Source organism: Danio rerio, chromosome 3 (genome assembly GCF_052040795.2).
Source record: "Danio rerio strain M-AB ecotype USA chromosome 3, GRCz13ab, whole genome shotgun sequence".
Classification (NCBI taxonomy): Eukaryota; Metazoa; Chordata; class Actinopteri; order Cypriniformes; family Danionidae; genus Danio; species Danio rerio.
Genome location: NC_141023.1, coordinates 15,812,563 through 15,837,651, shown reverse-complemented (window position 1 = coordinate 15,837,651; position 25,089 = coordinate 15,812,563). Strand labels below are relative to the sequence as shown.

Sequence of the window (25,089 nt, the reverse complement as noted above, 5' to 3'; positions counted from 1 at the left end):
AAGACACGGCATCACTTTTAGGGACTGTTTCAAATGGATTTATTAATTCATTTATATATCACTTTTCTAGACACTCAAAGCGCTTTACACAATGGGGGAATCTCCTCATCCACTACCAGTGTGCAGCATCCACCTGGATGACGCGACAGCAGCTATATTGCACCAGGACACATAACTAGCGGATTGGTGGAGAGGAGAGAGAGTGATGAAACCAATTATGATATGGGGATGGTTAGGAGATCATGTTGGACAGAGATCAGTGAGCTAATTTGGCCAGGATGCCGGGGTTAAACCCCTGCTCTTTTTCCATGGACATCCTGGGATTTTTAATGACCACGTAGAGTCACTATCTCGTTTTAACGTCTCATCCAAAAGACTGCGCTCACTGAGCAGTATAGACTCTTCATCAATATATTGGGGGCGTTAGGACCCACAGAGACTGCAGGTTGGTCGCCCCCTGCTCGTCTCACTTGCATCACTTCCAGCAGCAACCTGGGCATAGCCCTGCTTAGCTTCAATGGGCGGCCATGTGGGAGTTGCATAGAGCTAGCTGCCGGCAGAAATGCCAACTGGCCCAGCCTTCTTGCTGTGAGGCTCCTTCCATTTATTCGCAGCTATGAATTGTATTTTGGGACCTTGCTGTCTGCTTTGTTGACTTTTGATGTTCAAATTTAACTCCAGACTTAAACAAGGTGACATTTATTGATTTAATGATATTTAATATTTTGAAACAAAATGTTGTAAGAAATAATATATAATTAATTCTGTATTTGAACAGAAAAGCATTTCATTATCATCATTTCATCATCAGGTTTGTGTACCCTAATTTACAACACCAATAGAGACAAGAAAATCTCAATAAGGGTCACTTTCTCAAACGTCAACATCATATGTTGTTGGAGGAAACATCAAGGTCCCATAATGCAGTTCAACAGCATAAATAAATAGAAAAATAGCAAAATATGGAAGCAGTGCAATGGTGCTAGAATAATAAATGTGTGCACATTTATAATCTATGCTTTTCATGTCAAATTAAATAGTTCAAAGGATTTTTTAATAAGTACTTCAGTTGAAAATATTGATAAAGATTTTTTTTGCAGTGTGCCTTAAATCCAATACTGACTTTAACTCTTTGGCATCTACCATAGAAGTAGCTTTTAGTATTGATCATTTCCTTTGACATTCGCATGTGGCCAGCTGTTTTGAGGAAAGAAACACCAATAAAGAAAGGTCAAATTGAAGGTCGTACTTCATAAAACACACACACACACACACATGCACACACAAGCACAATGTAACTGTTTCTTTAGCACAACATGTAATGCTGTAAATATCTTGGTTTAAAGCTATTTTATAAACAAATCTCGACTTCAAATAGAAAACAGAGTTTGTAATATAACTAAATCAACTCAGAATGATGTTCTGATGTCTTCTGGCTCTTATTGTGAGTGTGCAAGTGGTTTTATACAAGGATGCTGTCCTGAGCATGAGTGTGAATGGTGGTACTATATATTGTGCGAAAATCCTTATACCTCGTCATGCATTCCACTCACCTGCTTGTATATTTATATACTCACTTTCTAATACTGAATAAATTGTCTCTGCTATTTGCTAGCCTGGGAACCATCTTGCTCATTGTTAGGAGAAAATGCATTCTATTTAGGTGTTAATTATCTTTCACACACCTCTAAAGTAGTACCTCATTACATGGTAAAAATAAAACCATCCGACATCACAGTCCTCGCTCTGACGTAGTGGAAAAAATAAATAAACCAGTGGAATATGGAGAGCATGGATAAATGTCTTCAAGTCACTTTATTGCTGTAAATCACACCAAACAAAAAGTGCATCATGTTCTACTCGATATCCAAGCAAAAAACATACTAGTGGTTGACAACCTATTTTGTGCAAATCTTGTTTACAAGAAGAGAGGTTCGGACAATATGGCACCCAGGCTAGCTTAGTATTGCATAATGATACTACTTAAAGCTATCACTTCAAACTACAGTATGAAACAGCTAATCAGATTTCAAGTTTTCCTACAGGAAGGCCTCCGACATCTACAAAAAGCACTTTCTTTTCCTGACCTGCCCTCGACTACAGCATGGCTATAGGACAGTGGGTCAAGGTTTCGTATGGCACTTGCATTGCTCTGTATCTATCAGACACTAAAACAACTGACACTAAAGGGCTTTTCACACTTGAAACTGTTAATCCTGGGTCATCCTAAACCCTGGATAAACTGAGGCCCCGTTTATACTAATACGTTTTAGTTTTAAAACGGTGTTTTCATATGAAAATGATCAGTGTCCACACTGGCGTTTCACCCTGCGCTTCTGTAGAACTCTCCGTCCACACTATACCGGTGAAAACGCACATCACGTGACCACACACACTCTGGCATGCACTGCAGCAATAAGAGCTTTGCACGTTGGACTGTTCATCAAGAATCTACTGCTGGATCTAATCTCACAATATTTGTTAAACGTTTAATTAATTTTGTTGTCTATATCGAACAACATATTCCCAGACTTTGGTCTTTTAAATCTATTGCTTGTTCTCAGGTAATGTGTTTTGGCTGAGCACAAAGATAAGTTAATATATTAATGTAACCATGACACTGATTCATTTATTTCTTATATTTTATAAACCTATTTTACGTTATACTTTTAAATCGGCCATTTTTGATTATTTTGATTATTAAAACTGATATTCAGCAAAAGAGGGTATATTTCGTATTTTCAATGAAAATAAAAGGAGGCAGTTATGTTTTAGGCTCTGTTTTGTATGAATATGCATACAGTGAATACAGGTCATGTTAATATGTAGCTACACGACACCTCAACATTTTTGGTGTCTGTTAAACTGCTGATATCAAAATGAAAATAGGCAGTAACTTATATCATGTTTTCATTTTATTGTTAAGATATCCAGGGTGATGTGAACGGCATAATAAAGTAGTCTAGACTGTTCCCTTTGAAGATTTACCTGACGTGTCTTTGGGAGTTTATTTTGCATATCAAACTTGCGAAGTCTGTACTTCAGGAAAGGATGCAAGACTGAACTTTGAGTACTTTGAGTAACTTTTGAGTTAATATTGAGGAAAAAGCCCCAGTCAGATAAGTGCATGTCTGCAGCCATGCCTCCATTTTCAGATGTCTCCGTTTTTTCCACATCCACACTGACACGGAGCAGCAGCAATTTAAAATGGAAACAGCCTCTTCAGCGTTTTTTCAAAAAGCTCAGGTTTTGGCGCTTAAAATCTCTGGGGTAATGTGGACTAAAGGCGTAACCGAAGCAAAACTTATGCGTTTTAAAACTAAAACATATTAGGGTGAACGGAGCCTGAGTCTTGGGTTATTTGTAATCATGTTTCACACTGCTCATACCATACTAGTGGTAAAACGAATAATCCTGGGTATTCACAAACAGACGTTTCATGCTGTACATTCCTAAACCCCAGATTAACGGTTCTTATTTGGATATTTGTCGCTGTCACTGTCGCTAATTGGCTGACCAGCAGGTAACTTTTACACTGCATTTCCACATCTTGGCAGCTTTATGTCACCGGGTAGGTTTTTAGTTATTTTAAGTCTCGTGAGATACGCAAAGGCAAGAAAACAAAGGCAAAAGTACAAATGAATGAAAGCAAGGAGCAAAGTATGCCAGCTTACAATGTTCTGATTACAATTTTTCTGACTTTTCTCTCACTTACTACTGTTTCTGCTGCATTTATAAATAGCATGACTTGAACCTCGCTGATCAGTTTCTGATTGGCCGTCTGTTGCCAAGAATCCAGCAGCAGCAAACAAAAACCACTCCATTACACACTGAACAAATTTAGCACCACAATCCAGGATTAACACCTCAAATGCTGTGCTAAACCCAGCTCCGGAGCAGGGTTTTAAAACCCTGGGGCTAAAACTGCTTTCAAATTACAGGTGTGAAACATGTTGTTACCCATGGATTAAAGTGGTTTTTAGAATGACGATGAACCGGGGTTAAGCGCAGTGTGAAAAGCCCTTAAAAGAATAGGCTATCGAGTCTACAATAAAGCAAAGACTTTGATCTGGGGTCAAATTTCAGACTCTTTGTGATACGACCTCTGATCAAAGTTCAGATTGGCTGAAAGTGTCTCTAGCTCAGTCCCCCTCTCACCCCTGTCCTCCTCTTGCTCCTCCTCATCCCTGCTAATAAAAGCTAACTCATTCTCATAGCAGAAGTTGGCACCGGACTCCAAGGATTTGTTGTCTTCCAGGTCTTTGGCGCTGCAGCGTGGCGTCGAGGGCACCTCGTAGGTTTTATGAAAGTGCGAATAGTCCACCTTATACTGGTTGCGCTCCTCGAATACCACAGGCTCAAAGCGATGGCCCCATAAGATCTCACTGGACAGGTAGGAGCTGCGCACCTGAGCCGTCATGGCAGTCGCCTCCACCATTCCTTCCAGTATGACCACAATCTCAAAATCAGATGTTTCCAGATCCTGCTGGTTGATTCCAAACAGCGGACTCTCCTCATTTATCTCATGGAGGATGGTGAGGGGAGCGACCAAGAAGATGCGGTCCAGACCTTGGTCGTACCCAACATTGATGTCAATTTGATCCAAAGGTATGTACTCGCCCTCTTCTGTAATTCGGGGTTTAATAAGTTGCGCCCGCACATGAGCCTCAACAATGTGACTCTTCCTCAAGTTCCCAACCCGCCACATGAGGCAGAGCTTCCCATCGCGCATTGAGATGACGGCGTTATGCGAGAACAGTATCGTTTCTGCACGTTTTTTAGGTCGCGCCATTTTTGCCATGATTGCACCAATCATGAACGAGTCAATAATGCAGCCCACAATGGACTGGAAGACGACCATAAACACAGCTAAAGGACACTCCTCAGTCACGCAGCGAAATCCGTAGCCAATTGTTGTTTGCGTCTCAACTGAGAACAAAAACGCTGCGACGAAGCTGTTGACCTGCATGACGCATGGCGTGAAGTTTTCTTGAGGTTTCTCTAGATCACCATGGACAAGAGCGATAAGCCAGAACGCAAATCCGAACGCTAACCAGGAGATGACAAATGCGAGGGAGAAAAGTAGAAACATCCAGCGCCAGCGACTGTCCACGCAGGTGGTGAAGATGTCAGCGAGGTATCGCTGGGATTGCTCGTCCATGTGAGCGAAGCTGACATTGCATTGGCCGGTTTTGTTAACGAAGCGGCTCCGCAGCTTCCGCCGGGTCTGGATCTTGCCATTTCCGAAGCCATTGCCGAGGGCGGGCATGGTGCCGTGACGGCCCACGTCCTCCTCCGACGATGACACGATGTTATAGCGGTGGGGCTTGCCCACACTCATGCCACTCTGCCTGACTGTGAGCAGTCCGTAAGCAGGAGAGAGTACCAACGCAGCTCTGGATCAGTTCGTGTTGCCTGAGGATGAAGCAAAACATTACATCAGTCATGCAAGCTTTGCTTGACAAACAGTTGTGCTCATGCTTTCACATATCCCTAAAAAGCCTGCAGGGCACATTAAAGTAGCATCCACATGTTTTTAAATACTTTTATTTTAGAAAGGGCCTGATAACTGTAGACATTCACTTAAAATTGGATAGTCATGTTAAAAATACAAGAAGGTTAAGCCAAATCTAAACTGTTTTAATTTTATTAGAAGATTTTTAAAGTATCAAACTGCAAAAGTATACATGCACACAATGATATTCTTTCACTTGTCATTTTGCACTACATCAAGGGCACACGCTTCTTTAACTACATTGAAACCTATTGACTCGATATATAAACAAGCAGTTAAAATTGTGGACTGAAAGCCTATGCAATGGCATCATTGTAGTGTTTTATTTAAACAACATTTTTAGTTTTGATAGTTTTATTCAATTGAATCATCTTAAATAGTTTTTTAAATGTTTACATAATCATTTTCTAATGGTGTTTTCAGATCTAATCAGTAGGCATCAAATGTCTAACAGAGTCACACGAGCAACTGCTAATGGTGACTGTCTAGTGCCAAAGTGTAAGACCTGATTTGGTCAATCTGTTTTCTTTGTTAAGGGAACCAAATTGTGGACTGATTTACCTGTAGGCCCAAAATTAGAAAGTAATAAAAATGTTTAGTAGTGCTTCTGCCTTCAGTAATTATATGTAAAGAATTATAATGTTGTGTGTGTATATGTATCTATTTAATTTTCATGTTGTCAAGCCTCCTGTGGACTGGTGTTGAGAATTAGCAAGTCTGCTAAAATGCTTAAATGCATTTGGTTGTCCAGTGTAATTGTGATGTCCATGTCAAATAATTAAATAAATAAACACAAATTCACAAACAGGGTTAACTTAAGCAGAAAAAAATGATTCATTGAATTTACTTAAGATTTCTAAAGTAAGTGGTTGCAAACAATGTAAAATTGAATATATTTTAGAGCAGTAATCACAATACCCCGAAGCCGTGATATTTTTATCCAAGGTTATCATACCGTCAGAATCTTATACCGGCCCATGCCTAATCAGTACATCCCTAATTAAAGCACTTTAAAGTATCAAGCTAAAAAAAGAAAATGGGAAACCTGACGGATACAGGCCAAAATTGGGCCAAAAATAAATCTCACAATTCGTCATTGGAGCTAAAAAAGTGTGTTACTCGACTGCAAGCCTGTGTGCACTAAAGTGCTACTCTGTGAGTGTGAGTGAGGAAGGAGCAGATGTGCAGATCTGTCGTCTGCCTGTTTCTCAGCAGATGTAGCTAATTAAAGAAATTTCCCACTTCTCCTGTGAAACTCTGCACCTTTATGCACAGTGAAGCGCTCAAGTCCACACTCCTCCTAGCTGTGCTGGAGTGCTTATTGCTATCATTATCATCATCATCATCATCATGCCAATTTGCTGTTTTTTTTTTCTTTTGACAGAGCTCTGAGCCGTTGGGGTCCAGATTTAGGCGTCTAGCCAGTGCCTGAGTCAAGTGATCTGTCTTTCTAATAATAGACGCCTGTCTCAGTGAGTCTACTGCACGCACACACACACACTTACAAGAATCTGCGCTCCAAGACATACTGTACTGACAAGAGACACGTCAAAACACACATGCATGCACACATATACACAGACGCACACACATACAGGGGGCTGGGTAGTGTCAGGTGCTGCTGTGTTGGTGAGTGTGAATAACTAAGAAGCCTCAGAATTGACGAGAGTGATAATGAGAAAAACATATTTCCTTGATGCGCATTTAAGAAAAGCTGGATAGATCTTACAGTACATGGAAATACAAGCATCGCATGAAAAGCTGAAGGGATATAGAGGTTTCCATGGAAACCTGTCTGGTAGAAATTTTGCGTGTGTGTTTGTGTGTAGGTGTGTGTGTGTTTGTTTGAGGGGTGACTGTCGGCTTCATGCAGTGGTATTTTAGTCATCATCCAGGTGGCCAATCACTCAAAATTGACAGAAGAGAGAGACAGTTGAGCACTTAATAAGTTTTTCAGTGATAGCCGTGAGAATAGATTTGCAGCTGACGGCGTCTTCACTTCATCCTGATGTGATGTCAGCTAATTCCTATCTAAATGTCAGCAGATCCTGTAACCATTCAGTCGTTTGATAGCACAGTACTGCTGGGATAAGGAAAGATGGAGTAATCCGTGTTCTGTGATGGCTGAAGGTCTTACAAATATTGTTTTAAGATTTTAAATTCTGTTAATTCTCATTTCAAGAGTTCCCATGTAACTATGCTTAGCATCATTAGCAGGTTTGGCATGCTGTCATACGGAGAGAACTCTGAGCTCTGATATAATTGAGCCCAGGGCTCCCGCATGGTCAATAAGCATATAAGGGGGTCTGAGATCAGGTAGGTCTTGAAAGGGAGGAAAAGGAGGAGATGGGGTGGAGGGGGGATTCTTCCAAAACGAAAATAGAGCAGTAGGGAAAATCGGTTCATTTATTGAAAGCTCGGATCCCTCTGATTGGATTATTATTGATTACAGATGAGCAGCCAGTCGTGCTCAATCATATCACATGCTCCTCTTGAAATTAGTTTACGAAACTTCATTCATTCATTAATTTTCTTGTCGGCTTAGTCCCTTTATTAATCCGGGGTCGCCACAGCGGAATGAACGGAGCGGAAACATCCACACACACATTCACACACACACACTCATACACTACGGACAATTTAGCCTACCCATATCACCTGTACCGCATGTCTTTGGACTGTGGGGGAAACCGGAGCACCCGGAGGAAACCCACGCGAGGCAGGGAGAACATGCAAACTCCACACAGAAACGCCAACTGAGCCGAGGTTCGAACCCGCGACCCAGCAGCCTTCTTGCTGTGAGGCGACAGCACTACCTACTGCACCCCTTACTCGCCCCTTACGAAACTTCTCTTAAAATAATTTTTCACTGTTATTTGTACTATTTATGCTTAAAAAGAGTGAAGTTTGTGTTATTATTGTAACTCATTTTATCAGAAATTTCTCTTTTCTCAACTTGAATACACAGATCTACAGAATTTCTTATGTTTTTCATCAGTAGTGAAGGCTGAAATGTGTGGTGACATTTTTATTCATTCATTAACTTATTCATTCATTCATTCATTCCTTTTCATTTCAGCTTTGTCTCTTTATTAATCTGGGGTCGCCACAGCGGAATGAACCGCCAACTTATCCAGCATATGTTTTACACAGTGGACACCCTTCTAGCTGCAACCCATCACTAGGAAACATCTATACACACTCATTCACACACATACACTATGGTAGCTTACTCAATTCACCTATTGTGCATGTCTTTGGATTTTTGGGGGAAACCGGAGCAACTGGAGGAAACCCACGCAAACACAGGGTGAACATGCAAACTCCACACAGAAATGCCAACTGACCAGCCGAGGCTCGAATCAGCGACCTTCTTGCAGTGAGGTGATCGTGCTACCCACTGTGCCACCGTGACGCCCGGTGACATTTTAAACCGGGCAACAACTACAGTATAATACTGCATATAAAATAAAACATTATATAAGTTAGAAAATAATAAATCCATTTTCCCTATACATATAAAATATTAGAACTAAGAATGAAATACATCACAAGGTGATACTTAAAATCACTGAGATACATCTTTGCTCTTACAGTTGAAGTCAGAATTATTAGCCCCCCTGTTAATCCTGTTAATTTTTTCCCCAATTTCTGTTTAACTGAGTGAAGATTTTTTTTCAACGCATTTCTAAACATAATATTTTTATTAACTCATCTCTAATAACTGATTTATTTTATCTTTGCCATGATGACAGTAAATAATATTTGACTAGATATTTTTCAAGACACTTCTATACAGCTTAAAGTGACATATAAAGGCTTTACTAGGTTAATTAGGTTAACTAGGCAGGTTAGGGTAATTAGGCAAGTTATTGTATAACGATGGTTTGTTCTGTAGACTTTCGAAAAAATATACAGCTTAAAAGGGGCTAATAATATTGACCTTAAAATGGTGTTAAAAAAATTAAAAACTGCTTTTATTTTGCTGAAATAAAACAAATAAGACTTTCTCCAGAAGAGAAAAATATTATCAGACATACTGTGAAAATCCCTTGCTCTGTCAAACATTATTTAGCAAATTGTTAAGAAAGAATAAAATATTTAAAGGGGGGGCTAATATTTCTGACTTTAACTGTATATAATATAAAATATTACTAATTCATATTATTTATTTTTTTATTTTTTGCATTTGCTGTATTATTGGAAAAGTGTTTTGCACTAGATAAAAAACAAATACTTCATGCCATTAAAAATCCATTATATGTCATCAATTTCTTTTAAACCTGAATAATTTTACAATAAAATAAATGTAGAAATTGTCTACTCGGACCTAGAATATGCTTCAAACAAATTGATTTAGATTTTATAAATCATCTATAAGGGTAAGCACAGTGGTGCAGTGAGTAGCGTAATCGCCTCACAGCAAGAAGGTCGCAGGTTCAAGCCTTGGCTGGTCATTTGGCATTTCTGTGTGGAGTCTGCATGTTCTCCCTGTGTTTGCGTGGGTTTCCTCCAGGTGCTCCAGTTTCCCCCACAAGTCCAAAGACATGCGCTATAGGTGAATTGGGTAAGGTAAATTGGTCGTAGTGAGTGGTAGTGTATGGATGTTTCCCAGTGATGGGTTGCAGCTGGAAAGGCATCCGCTGTATAAAACATATGCTGGATAAGTTGGTGGTTCATTCCGCTGTGGCATCCCTAGATTAATAAACGGACTAAGCCGGAAAGGAAATGAATGAAATCAGCTATAATAATAATTATTAATATTATTATTAATTATTAATAATTACATTTAAAATTAGGTGCATTTGCATGGATATGATTAATCTAATGCACTTCTTTGTTGTATTGCAAAGTAATTGTGGGTAAAGATGCTCTTCTGATATGCATGAGATGGTCTGGGTATCAGAGGAAGATAACTGTACCCTGTGGTGGTGCTCGACAGAAACTTCATCTGAACAGAACATTCTGTTTCCTTTTTCTGCTTTCCATGCACACAGAATCAAAAGGGACACCCGTCGGTTTAATTCTCAAGCGCATTTAACACATTCCACCCTTCCAACTGCTCCTCCAGTCCCGAAATGACAAATACGCCGAGGAATCAAAGTGATGACAGATTGTGAGAAGTTTGACAGGCAGTTGACAGACTTCAGCTATTTCTCCTTGTTGCTCCTCCCTCCAAACCCTTTCCACAGTCTCTGAAGAGCGGCGTCGCTCTCCTTTAATAAACTTTATGAACTCGTATCACCCTCGCCATATGCGCCAGCGCTAACATGGAGTTGCATCTACTGACTTTTTTCTCCAAAAAATTCAGATGGATTTTTTTAAACCAGACAATTTGGTTTGGTTTGTCACGCTGTGTCCGTGCAAACAGGTGCCGGCGTTTGCACAACCAGGATTTGAATTACCTCTGACCTATTCTAAATATAGTCTTTTCATACGAGTTTTAAGATCAGGGATATTTTCCAGCATATTCCAGGAACGCTGCGACAGCCTCTCATTGATTTGATGACACACGGTGAAAATGACAGAGCATGCAGTGTTGATGAGCATCACCTTCGGCACATGAAACGCTCGCAGACATCAAAGAAACACCTACAGGTTGCAGAAAATACCTGTAGGACTGTCCGTGTGAGACAGAAGCTGACGAACATGCATACTCAACAACACCGAAACACCTTCTGCTTACCTTTTCTCTTCCCCTCGTGTGCATGGAAATACCTAACAACTGAAGTTGAACTAAAGCATTATTCCGCAGAGTTTCTCACAGCTCCCCCACCAATAACATGGTTCCCTTAGCGGAAGAAAAGGGATCCTGACTGTCCAGCGAGGTCCTCATCTTTAGCGTCACACACACAGAGATGGAAAGTCGCGCACATGTACGCATATATTGGAAGGAGGGTCTTATCTGTGTGCTAACAGGTTCCAGAGATCTTCAGCTCAGTCGTGGTCATCCTGAGGCTTATGCATGCATGGCTAAGATTTCCTAATGTTTCCGTGCAACACCTCGCAAACGATTCTCTCTTTGAACATTTAAAACACTGCTCTCTCTTCTCTCTCTCTCTCTCTCTGACTCTCTCTCACCCTTGTCTGCTATCTGATCTTTGCTGCAGTTTTTCACACCCGCTCTCTCTCTTTTTCTCTCTCTCTCTCTCTCGTTTGCGATCTCTCTCTCTCTCTCTCTCTCTCTCTGAAGTTGGCATTTGCAGAGACCACAGTCTCACCGATGCGCCCTCAATAGCAGAGCTTTTAAAAAGCAGCTCCAAACCAAGTAGATTTTACTGCCTTCTATTTTGGTTGAATACATTACAGTTTCTGGAAAATTAGCAGAACATGTGGATGATTTTTGTGGGGTGAAGTGCATGCTGTGTACTTATTATGGTGGGTTATGAAGATACAAATTTGTGTAATGACATATATGATCTAGATATTGCAATGCTGAGGTGGCTTGTGAGGATATGCCTTGTGTCCTTTCAATTCAAATCTGTTAAAAATCAAGTAACATTTTGTATTAACTACATACTATGAATCATTTATTAAGCATTAGCAAATAGTCAATGAACTATCTGTAACTCTACATTGACAGATGTTCATAAGCAGTTTATAACAAATGCTCTATTCTTGACTTATAAGTGCATATATATATATACAGTTGAAGTCAGAATTATTAACCCCCCTAAATTATTAGCCCCCTGTTTATTTTTATCTCCAGTTTCTGTTTAAAGGAGAGAAGATTTGTTCAACACATTTCTAAACATAATAATTTTCATCACTCATTTCTAATAGCGGAGTTATTTTATCTTTGTCATGATGACAGTAAATAATATTTGACTAGATATTTACTTCTATACAGCTTAAAGTGATATTTAAAGGCTTAACTAGGTTAAATAGGTTAACTAGGCAGGTTATGGTAATTAGGCAAGTTATTGTATACCGATGGTTTGTTCCGTAGACTATCGTAAAAATACAACTTAAAGGGGCTAATGATTTTAACCTTAAAATGTTTTATAAAAATTCTAAACTGAATTTATTCAATTCAAAATAAAATAAATAAGACTTTCTCCAGAAGAAAAATATTATCAGCCATATTGTGAAAATGTCCTTGCTCTGTTAAACATCATTTGGGGAATATAAAAAAAAGAAGAAAAAAAAATCAAAGGAGGGCTAATAATTTACAAATCATTTATTTGAGAAAAGTTGCTGGTTTTTAAGATCTGTCAGAATGATTAATAAACTATTCAAATTAACATTTATATATCTTATTATTCAGCCATATACTAATAGTTAATTTGTACGTTAATAAATGCTTTATTAACTTATCTTTATCTTATCTAAAGTGAGGACAATTTATGCTTTATAAATCTCTTATAAAGAACAATTAAAGGATCTTAAGCTTATTAAAGCTCCTAAAGTTATATTCTAAACAGGAAAAAAAGAAAATAAACCACTTTACTCATTTCTATTCATTTGAAGATGCACAAATGAAACTGTATCAAATGAAAATAAATCTTTGCAATATTAACTACAATAAAATAACTGTGCAGTTTAAACATCGCTAAATAACATTGAAATGTTGTATCATATTATATTTTATAGTATGATATTTTATAATTATTATATTGTTGTTTTATGTTATACTGACGCTCCTGTTATTCGGCGATGTTTAAACTTTACAGTAATTTTACCTTTTAGGTACGATTGCAAAGATTATTGTTCCTTTGATACCAAGCCTTTAATTGTGATTTATTAAGGATTAAAAAATATAAACCCTCAAGCATAAGCATATAAGCATATATAAGAATAATATAAGCATAAATAATCCTCACTTTAGATTAGGTCACAAAACTAGATGAGGTAAAATTAAGAAAGCGTTTATTAACATATAAATTAACTATTAGTATATGATTGAATAATAATATATGAATGTTGATTTGAATATTTGTTGGTCATTTACTAACTCATTCTGCATGATCCTAAAAAACCCAGCTACTCTTTAATACAAATGATTTGTAAATAATGTGATACTTAATTTTTTTAATGTAAAAATAATCAGTAACAAAGTATGAAAGAATTTTGTATTATTATATACAATTTATACATAATACATATTATACAAATATAATATGTATTATTATATACATTTTAAATGTGCTTATAAATCGAGAATAGAGCATTTATATCTGCAGTTATAGACTGCTTACTAACATCTATTAATGTAGAGGTAATGCTTAACAAATTTTTGCTAATGCTTAATAGATGATTCATAGTGTATAGGGATTATAAAATGTTACCAAAAATCTTACGTAACGTGATCTAGTCACAAGATTTGCCACAGGTTTCCTGTGAGAGTTGTGTTTCTAGGAAAGTTAAGACCATAAAATAAATCTTATGGTTTAAAATACATTATTTTTTTATCATCAACATCAAAACAGAATACAGAGTCCTCATAAACCACCAAAACCAACATGCATGTGTGTGCGTCTACCTGGTATTCCTTATGTAGTGGTAATACCAGTGAATTATGACCTTGTGGGGACATTTTGTTTCAAAGCAGCTCATAAATTCCAGAATCTCTCTTGAATGTGTACAAATAGTTGAAGTTTTGGGGTAGGGGTTGATAGAATATGCAGTTTTTGCAGTATAAAAAACCATTACGTCAATGGAAAGTCCCCATAAATATTGCTGTACAAGTGTGCATGTGTGTGTGTGTGAACATGTTCTCGGTTGAATAATCACTTTAAAGAGGCTGGCTTTGGTTTGGGTTGCACACACGTGGATGGTGACAGAACCAGGACATTTGCCTCTACAAATAATCGCAAAAGAACACACGCATACGCTCATCTGTCATGCATGGTCACGCCGGCTAATTAATCCGACTCCTACCTGGGTGTAAGAGTGCATATGATAGATACCGCCAACTATTGCAATAGGTCGATGGATAGATCCATGTGTTGAGCGCTCATCGTGGTAAACACAGACACTCTGGCTGTGATGTCAGCTTGGGTTGCACTGATGGCTTGTCGGTTTCATGTTGTGCGCTTGCTATGTTTGGAACTGTGCTACAAGGACTGCTATCGATCTGTTATTGAAAGAGGGGCAGAGAAGTTTACTGTAAACAACAAGCACAGCTCAAGTAGACTCGTGTTGAGTTGCATGTTAGTGTAGATACTACTGTTTAAAATAAGATTTGATTTTATGTTTTGAAAGTTTGTTATGCTCACCATACGGTATTAGTATAGATTGATCGAAATGAATGGAATTTTGTGAAATATTTAGTTATAATATTAATTGTGAATTTATATTAAAAGATTTTGGAATATTTAAAAAGAAAAATTCATAATCACCTGGCTTAATTCAGAAACTAAATGAGAGTTGGCTCTGATCTCTGAATGTTTATTGGTAAATTCTAAGGAAAAGCAGGATAAGGCATACTTGGAAACAACTAATCAACAATAAATCTACAAAACAGACATGAAACAGACATAAATGCAACAGTGTTTAGGATTTAAAATATGTTTTGTATTTTAATAAATTTGTAAATGTAGTTTACTGCTGTGATGGCAATGGAAGATTGTTTTTTTCATTCATTCATTTTCTTTTCGGCTTAGTCTCTTTATTAATTAGTGGTCGCCACAGTGGAATGAACCGCCAACTTATCTAGCATAGTGTATGTTTTACGTAATGGATGCCCTTCAGCTGCAACGCATCACCAGGAAACACCCACACACTCTCATTCACACACTTACATTCACGGCCAATTAGCTTACCGAATTCACCTATAGTGCATGTGTTTGGACTGTGGGTAAAGCAGAGCACCTGGAGAAAACCCACGCCAGCAGGAGGAGAACAATTTCCTTCAAATTTAAAATAATATTTTAGAATTAGTTTACTTTCACAAATGTCACTTTTAACTGATCAAATAAATGCATCCTTTCTGACTAATACATCTTTCAAAAATAATAAATTGTATATAAAAAAAAGACTTTTGAATGATATTGCATGAGCCTTGTAAGGTACAATTTTAAGCTCGAGAAACATGAATTCAGAATTAATGCAAATAACAATAAAACATATTTTATCTAAAATGCCTGGAAATCACATCAATTTCAAAATTTTGAAAGTATTCACTAAAATCTCCCAACCCTTCAAAACCTTTGTACAGAGATAAAAATAAACAAATAAATATGAATGCAGTGGTTAAATCCAAGTATTCTGAATAGATTATTGATTTGTATAAGAAACAGACTCAACTCTGGCCTTCATTCACATTATGGGCCTGATCACACACCCTGCGCAATGATGCGCAAGGCGCGACGCAAATTTTGTTTGCCAGTTTCAGCTTGGCACAAGAGTCGTTTTAACGTTTTGCACCGCGCTGTTTAAATAGCAAATGCATTTGCGCTCATATGTGCGCCCACTGGCATTCTGGTCCAAAAAAGGAGGTGTATTAAGGCACATTGCTAAATTGCACATTGAACTAAATAAGTCTGTTCAATAGACCATATCAAAGCAGATCTATAGTCCAGCGCAGAGCGCGTTATTTGTGGGCCTCGCTTACATTGTTAAATACGTACAGGGTGTACAGTAACACGTAAATATCTTTACAAATGAAAAAGAATTAAAGGATTAAAATATTATTAAAATTATTATTTTCTAGCCTACACAAATATAAAAACCACTGCCTCCATACCTTCTTCATCTTGGGAGGCTTTTTTAGTTTGTTCATGACAATTTGCTTTTGTATAATGTTATTTTTATTAGCAATATTATTTTTTAAATGCATATTTATATTTGTTTTTGTTCAAAACAAGCTTAGATTTGTCCACCTGTCAGGTTTTAGACCATATGGGGCACAGCATGTGTATTTGGATATAACTCAGTTTTTTGAACACACTTCGTTATTATTCTTTATTTATTAGTTTGCTGGAAATTAGAACTGAATTTAGAAATAGTTTTGCAACAAATTTTTGTGCTTTATAAACTAAACTAATTATGTATAGGCTAATGGATGTCTGTGCATACAGCATGTTTCCCTATCCATGAGAGTGAAAGTAAAGAATGAGGAGGCTCATCTCTCATCCTTGCGCAGTAGATGGTCTGTTTAACTGTTTTCTCGCCAGTGAACTGTTCAGTTTTTCCACTTACAAAGTCCGCCATGTAAATAGCAAATGCGCTTAAGGCGCGACGCAACTGTCTCTTAAAGGGAATGGGAGATGAGACTCTGATTGGTTTATTCTCAAAACACACCTATAACTCATTAAGAGAATAAGCTCAACCCTGTTAGACCATGTGCCGTGGCGCAAAGCAGATTTTTCCATCCTTAAAATAGCAAAAGTGGATTCTGACACGCCCTTAATGCTTTTGCGCCCTGTGCTTTGCACTTTTCGCATGGATCATCGAAATAGAGCCCTATAAGTTGATCAGCAAATGCAGTAAACGGAAGCTAAAACATCAGAATGACACTCAACAGTAAACCTCATAGGTTTTTGCACATTAAACAAGCATACTTGAGCATTCATGACATGATGAGTGTGCTGAAAATTTTTTCACTGATTCATGTTTATATGCACATATATCTTATATCTTGTAGATTCACCCATCATATAAAAACTACCACTCATATTAAACTACTAGATCATAAGGCTTTCATTTGTCTTTAGGAACATTTGTGTTCTGATCAATACATTTCTTACAGGAATCTTTGAAATGGCTTAAAGGGATAGTCAACCCAAATATTTAAATTTACTCCCTTTTTACTCATCCACAGGCGGTTTAACAAAAAAGAAGATACTTTGAAGAAAGCTAAAAACGAAAGCCATTGACATCCATAGTTGGAAAAAAAGATGGATGTCAGTGGTTTCTGTTTTCAGCTTTCTTCACTATATCTTCTTTTATGTTCAACAGAAGAAATAAAGTCAAACAGGATTGGAACAAATGAAACATAACTATTCCTTTAATTGTAAGTAAATAATGATATAATTTTCATTTGGCTGATCCAAGATTCTGTGCCATCATAGTGTTATTAACTCAAGTGTTTGAGTACCATTTGTTTAGAGTGACTGCCTCTTAATTATTTTTCTGTGTATAATTGAATCCCGATAATTAGAGCTAATGGTTTTGGACAGCGAAACTCTCATGTGTACTTTTTGTATTTCATTTGCGTCAGAAATTAGAAAAGCTCCCCACAGGTTTTCTTTTCTTTCTTAAATTTGTTCAGACGTTGCCTCCCAGAGTCTCTCAGGTTCAGCCTAGAGTGATTAATAAGAAACAGTGTCATTATTTACAAACTCCTCAAGCCTACCTAAGCTCATTAGTTTGTTCTTTCATCAGTAAAACACAAAAAGCGAATGTTTGAGGAATGCCAAAGTTGAGCTTTTACAGTGAAAGTCAATAAGTAGAGATATCACGCACCAAACATTCATTCATTCATTCATTTTCCTTCAGCTTAGTCCCTTTATTCATCAGGGGTCACCACAACGGAATGAATGCCAACTTATCCAGCATATGTTTTACACAGCGGATGCCATTCCAGCTGCAACCCAGTACTGGGAAACTCTCATACATACTCATTCACACACACACACACGCACACACACACACACACACACATACACACACTATGGCCAATTTAGTTTATTCAATTCACCTATACTGCATGTCTTTGGATTGTGGAAACAGGAGCACCCGGAGGAAACCCACGCCAACACGGCGAGAACATGCAAACTCCACACAGAAATGCCTACTGACCCAGCCAGGACTGGAGCCAGCAACCTTTTTGCTGTGATGCAACGGTGCTAACCACTGAGCCAATAATATAATATATTTTTAATTAAGTTATCATTTTTCAAATCTCTTTTTTTCATCTACGTTAAGCTGCTTTGACTCAATGTAAAGTGTTTAAAGCACTATAGAAATAAAGATGATTTAATTCGCCTTTTTCTATACAATAAAAAAAGTTTAATAAAAAAAAATTTCTGTACACCAAGGGTGCCCAAATTGCGGTGTCCTGCAGATGATAGCTCAAACTTGCCTTAACCCACCTGCATGGATATTTCTAGAAAGGCTAATAAGAGCTTGATTAGCTAGCCCAGGCGTTTGATTGGGGTTGGAACTAAACTTTGCAGGACACCGGCCCTCCAGGACTGAGTTTGTTCACCCCTGCTATAAACAGACAATCAGATGAAGCAAGTATATGAACACAACACTCTAAACTGCGCAATAAGATTTTTCCTCCTAACAAAATAATTAAATGTGGATTATGAAAATCATAATGCATTTTATCCCATCTGCAATAAAATAGTTTTTTTTTTGTTTTCATGAATAAAATGTGCATTTTTAGCATGAAATCTGTGTTCTTCTGATTTTCTGTATGTAGAAAATAACAATCTATATAAAATAATATAAAAAATTTTTTTTAATGAAATGAATTGACTATAATAAAGGTTTAAAAAGCATGTACCCCATTTCTAAACCAGTACAATAGGCAAGGCATTTTCATACAGTGGCAATTCAAAGTGCATTACAGAACCAGGAATAAAAGAGAAAAGTATAAATAAAATAAAAACAAATAATAAAAGGATTAAAGGGATTCAAAACAGATTAAAATGTGTTATAAAAGAATGAAAAAGAAAAGAAAGACACAATAGTGGGATCTGTCAGACATAACACAGTGCTCATTCAGTAAAGGCACAGCTAAACAGATGTGTTTTATTCTTGATTTGAATGTGTCTAATGTTGGAGTACATCTGATTATTTCTGGAAGCTGATTCCAGCAGCGGAAGGCATAGTAGCTGTAGGCCGATTCACCCTGCTTTGACTTAGCATTTGGACTTTCTATTTTTCATGATCCTAAAGATCTGAGTGATCTGTTAGGTTTGTTTTCAGTGAGCATATATGTAATGTATTGAGCTCCTAGGCCATTTTGTGATTTATAGACAAGATTTATACTTTAAAATCTATTCTGAATGTAACTGGGAGCCAGTATAAAGACCTGAGGACAGGTGTGATGTGCTCTGTTTTTCTGGTTTTGGTCAGAATCCTGCCAGCAGCGTTCTGGATGAGCTGTTTGACTGTCTTTTTTAGAAGACCTGCTGCTGATAAAAGCATGAACAAGTTTCTCTACTGTAAGTCCTCACTGATAACAAAGCATCTGATTCTTGCTATGTTTTTGAGATTAAATTATGCTGGTTTACCTACTGCTTTGACATGACTATTGACACTAATGCCCTATTCACACGGGGCGTCAGCGTCAACGCTTCCCATTCACTTTGAGTGGGTGAAGTCAGGCGTTGCCGAACTGCATTGTGGATCCGTCGGCGCCGCTTCAGAAGCGTTCCTCGCTGCAGAAGTTGGGACCAGCTCAACTTTTCAAGCGCCGACGGAAGCGTCAGCCAATCAGATCACTGTATGCAAATACACCAGCTCAGACAGTGGCCTATTGCTGACTGAATTTCATTGGCTGACGCTTCTATGACGATCGTTTCAGCTCCAACTTCAGACACGCCCTCTGTCAAGCGTTGACGCTGAAGCCCCGTGTGAATAGGGCGTAACATCTGACTCCAGAATAGCACCAAGATTCTTGACCTTATTTTTTGTTGTTTGACCCTTAGAGTCAATGTACGCATTCATCCAGAGAACCTCATCTCTGTTCCCAAACGCAATGACTTCAGTTTATCAATAGCTTTATGTGAGGAACAGACCGAATGTTCAGTTATTAAAATTGTCATCAATGAAAAAACAAATTTTTTTACATGGAGTATGATATAGATAAATCATCTCAGCTCTTATAGAGACTAAATTATGTATAATTTCTTATTTCACATACACCAGTGTACATACCAGTGGAATCAATATGTAAGCACGACTCGTTAGAGCACTTCTAATTTGGTCTAAATCAGCCATAGCATGATCGATCGCTCATTTAAAGACTTTTGTCGTCCCAGGATGTCATGTGTTTATGTGCATGTGCTTTTGTTGTAATATTTATTAGGAAATATGTCTGCCTGTTGGCCCTGAGGCAGAGGAACAGATGTCTGTTGTGGAAATTCAAGGGTCCATATGGACTAGAGTTTAATTATTACTGTAGAGACTTTAATCACGCACACACACATGCGCGCACAGACTCAATCATGTCAGTGTCTTTTTTTGTCAATGAAGTGACAGTGTGAATGTTTTCTTCGCTGTGAAGATAATCTTGATCTTCTGCAGATATGAAAGAAGTTGTGTGTCCTCCTTAAACTCTGCGCCTCTAAACACTGACCGTTTTTAATCAAACTGACGGGGTGTGTGTGCGCGCGTGTCCCTTTTTCTAACTTAATGCCATATGGAGCATGAAAATAAGATGAGTGGAAAAATAGGCTGATCGAAAAAGTGGAAGGAAATGAACAAACTGTGCACATAGATATGTTGAATAAGACAGAATTATATTTTATCTTTTGCTCTTCAGGTCTGTGCAAGGTGTGTTCGGATACTTTGTTTGTAACATTTAGAGGAATTATTGAACAATATGCTAAATGTGATGCACTGTAAAATGTTATAAGCTGACCTTAGAAAAATTGAGGACATCAATTGTCGTAAAATATTGAAATAAAATAGTGTATTCATTTTAAGTGAGCATAATTTAAAACTGATTGGATTTACAACTTTTTAATAAAGTAAACTTCAGTACGTATACTTAAAATAATGAGTTAACTTCTTATTAGGGTTCACATTACTAGGAAAATATTAGGAAACGGATTGCCTTAAAATGATCAAGTAAGCTGAAGTAAAACATTTAAATAAAGACAAAAACCAACACCTTACTTACTTACTCCCTGGACCGTTTATATTGAAGTTGATGTTTAGCCCCACTATGTTAATGTTTCGTAACATCAAATTTTTACGAGGTATATATATATATATATATATATATATATATATATATATATATATATATATATATATATATATATATATATATATATATATATATATTAATTTTATTTATTGTTTATTTTATTTATTGTCATATAATTTATAATTTTTCATAATATAATTTATTAGATAATAATATACAAATTTTAAATGTATTATTATTAATATATTATTTTATTTATACATTTTGAACATCAAATAATTGAAAAAAGCTTATTATGCTTATGTCTGATTATGCTTAAGTTTTAATTCTACCACCTGTTTCCACAGTTCCCTCATCACCATTCTCTATCATTAACATGCTTTTGACAAATGACCACTCAAAAGTTGTAAATACACATTATTGTAAGTCAAGATGACTTGAATCTATTTAGTTTAACAACTTAATGTGCTAAAAAGTTGAGATTACTTGTTTAAATATTGAAAGGTGTGTAAACGTATTCATAATAAGATAATTGCACTTAATTTTATTAGTGAGAACAGCTATTGCATTTTACAGTGTAGAAATGGAATTTTGCGTGAGCCTATGTTGCCGTACCATTCATGGTCAGTGAGACGATGAGCACTTTCCTTTATCCAAACTAAATTAAAGTTAAGTCATTTACCTTTTAATTCAGGTCACTGCACTAATGTTGTTGCTATTAAAGAAGATATTTGCCATTAAAAGTCATAGCTTTTTGTTTTAATTCTAATTCACAACCACCTGTTTTAGCATGTTACTACATACTATATCAGTACTTTTACAGAACAATAGCAGATAAAGAAGCTTAACAATAGCTACATTTCTATCCACCTATTTTAATGTGCATTTTAGATATACACAAAATAATGGTTGATGTAAATGCCAAGATGCACATAAATTTTGAAAGATGTGCATAAACTACGATGGAAACACTTTTACCGAACAAATTCCAGTATGTGCATTAAAAAGGTCACGTAATTTTGTTATAAGAGATCATGTGATGATAAAAATGTGTTTGAACAAACCAGCAGGTTGAGCACATTGTAAAATATCTGAAATGTTGTTTTAATCATTCTAAATTTCCTTAACCGTTTTAGTATTAGTGTTACTTTATTCGTAATGAACTCCAGAATTGTCAACAGCATCTATACTTCGCATCGAATGCCTTCAAACGGCAACACGGGATCATTACATGTCGGCATACTGCTTTCTGTGGCACAAGCTATTTATTAAATAAAGGAAAAATTCAAGCTTCTCCAACCGCAGCAATTTCTATCTTTACTGTTGATATTTGGCGCCAGTTAATCAGGAAGGGACGATTTTGTTCTCTTTGACCACTTAGACGGAAACGCTGCTTTATTCAAATGTCTTAAATGCAATATTCTAGTTATGTGCATAAATTTAATTCGCATCTTTGGATGGAAACATAACAAATGTCACACTTCATTTCAAAACTTTACACAATAAACAATAGAAACAATTTACAATTTAATATTTTCTCCTTATTATTATTATTTTTTTTATTTATTATTATTATTATTATTATTATTATTATTATAAAACTTGCTCATGTAATTGTTGTTTTATTTAGGTCAGGGCTTTTCAGTTAGCTCTTATTACATTTAAGGTGGGCAAAAGGTCCTGATCTCTTTCTAGGGGTCCTATAGGATGAGGTATTACAATGAAAGACACATTTAGCAATAAAATTGAAAATAAAAATAACAATATTTATATAAAGTCAGCACTTAATTTCTGTCCTCACTTGCCCTCTACAATTAAAGTGTAGGGTTTTGGGGATCTTCCATTCAAAATAACTGAAACAAATCATTTCAAATGATATGGCTTTGCTGCACATAATCCTCATGGCCCAGTTTCACAAACAGGGCTTAGATTAAGCCAAGACTAGGCCTTAGTTAAATTAGGCTATTTAAGAAACATTGATAAAAAATGGCCTTAGAAAAATATGACTGATGTGCACCTGGAGACAAAAAAATGACACTGACATATTTTAAGACATCTCACCGCAAATTACTTTGAGTTGAGTCAGCTCAAACAAGCAATTTAATCTTGACTAGCCTTAAACCTTGTTTGTGAAACCGGGGGCATATGTAGTGAAAACTTAATGAGAGATTATTTTTTAGCAGTCTTGAAAATAATGTGGCGGGTTACTGTGGCGACCCCTGATTAATAAAGGGACTAAGTCAGAAGGAAAACGAATGAATGAAAAATTTTAATTCTTTTGACTGTATTTTCTATGATAGACACTAAAATAGGGATCACTAAAAAGCATAGCAACATATTTTCCATTCATCTATCCATCCATCCATTGTCTGCTGCTATCCAGGGCCGGGTCGCAAGATCAGCAGCCCCAGGAGAGAAACACAGACTTCTTACTCCCCAGACACATCCTCCATGTCCTCCAGGGGGATCCCGGGGCGTTCACAGGCAAGCTGAGAGACATAGTCGCTCCAGCATGTCCTGGGTCTTCCCCGGGGCCTCCTCCCTATGGGACAGGCCCGGAAAACCTCCCTAGGTGTCCAGGAGGCATCTGAAACAGATGCCCAAGCCACCTCAACTGGCTTCTCTCAAAGTGGAGGAGCAGTGGATAAGGGTGCGCCCTGCCACCCTGTGAAGGACAATATTTTTAGCCGTTTGAATCCATACCTTACAGTCATGACCCAAATATTGTGTCATGTGACTTGGAGACGGCATTCAACAATGTTCTTTGTGGCATCCTAATGAGGGCGTTCTGGGAGAGGTCTCGGGTCAGAGGGTCCCTGACTCCAGCAGGGCTGCCCTTTGTCTGTGGTTCTGTTCATTATTTTTATGGACGGCATTTCTAGATAGAGCCTAGGTCTAGAGGGGGTGTGGATTAGGGAACACAGGATTTAATCTCTGCTATTTCATCTCAGCTATCTATAGCAGTGGTTCTCAACCATCCACCACACACTTTGTTTGTCATGAAGTGCTCTTTATTGCGAGTGACAACAACCTTTATTTTGACCTTAGCTTGTACGGTGACACACACCTCTCAAAGCGCTTTCAGGTGTGGAAAATGGAAAAAATACTTCATACTTCTATGATAACAAGTTTTGAATACTTTAGCTCATCCATAAAAAGGATTTCTGCAGATGTCCCGTAGGAAGTAACGAAGATCTCACCTCATATGATTCCACACTCATTCACTGCGTCATCAATATGCGCCTTTGTTTGTTGTAAATAAATGCCCTCTCGTGGCCAAAATTACATATATGCAACTTTAAAGGGATTATTTACCCAAAATGGACATTTTTATTTTTTCTTATCTTGTTCAAACCTTTATGAGTTTCTTTCTTCTGTTGAACTCAATAGAAGATATTCTGAAGAATGTTGGAAGCCTGTAACCATTGACTTCCATATTATTTGTTTTTTCATAGATGAAAGTCAATGGCTACCGAATTTTCAGCTCTCTTTAAAGTAACATCTTTTCTGTCCAACAAAAGAAACTCATAGAGGTTTGTAATCACTTGAGGGAGTGTAAATAGTGACAAAATTGTTATTTATGTTTGGGTGAACTATCTCTTTAACCAATGCTAACAAGCACTTTTAAAAACTTTTAATTTTAATAATGCATTAGTAAATATTACATTAATATTGCATGTATAAATATTGATCATTCTTAGTTCTTTTACTAATGGAACTTTAAGGCTGGTTTATATTTCTG

General features: G+C 37.1%; 1 protein-coding gene and 1 long non-coding RNA gene across 5 annotated transcripts in view; one reads left to right on the top strand and one right to left on the bottom strand.

The window, feature by feature from the left end:
- LOC141381163 (uncharacterized) overlaps nt 1-25,089 on the top strand; it is a 40,475-nt gene that overhangs the window by 9,276 nt on the left and 6,110 nt on the right. Inside the window, exon 3 of one of the 3 annotated variants that reach the window (XR_015480555.1) lies at nt 19,547-19,635. This is a non-coding gene — a long non-coding RNA (uncharacterized LOC141381163). Of the gene's footprint in view, nt 1-2,045; nt 2,129-19,546; nt 19,636-25,089 lie in introns of those variants that run through there. The other 2 variants (XR_015480556.1, XR_015480557.1) reach the window with 2 other exon arrangements.
- On the bottom strand, nt 1,797-14,571 carry kcnj12b (potassium inwardly rectifying channel subfamily J member 12b). 2 transcript variants are annotated; one of them, XM_087244138.1, is made up of 2 exons: nt 14,396-14,571; nt 1,797-5,415 (listed from the first exon to the last, which is right to left on the bottom strand). In XM_087244138.1, the coding sequence occupies exon 2, from the start codon at nt 5,339-5,341 to the stop codon at nt 4,076-4,078; it is 1,266 nt and encodes a 421-aa protein (XP_087100264.1). In that variant the 5' UTR covers nt 5,342-5,415; nt 14,396-14,571; the 3' UTR covers nt 1,797-4,075. The 2 variants fall into 2 exon arrangements, with proteins under 2 accessions (XP_087100264.1, XP_087100263.1); XM_087244137.1 differs by lacking the exon at nt 14,396-14,571 and adding an exon at nt 11,202-11,701.

Coding starts and splice junctions, on each gene's coding strand:
- kcnj12b (XM_087244138.1), bottom strand. CDS start 5,341: ATGAGTGTGGGCAAGCCCCACCGCTATAACATCGTGTCATCGTCGGAG.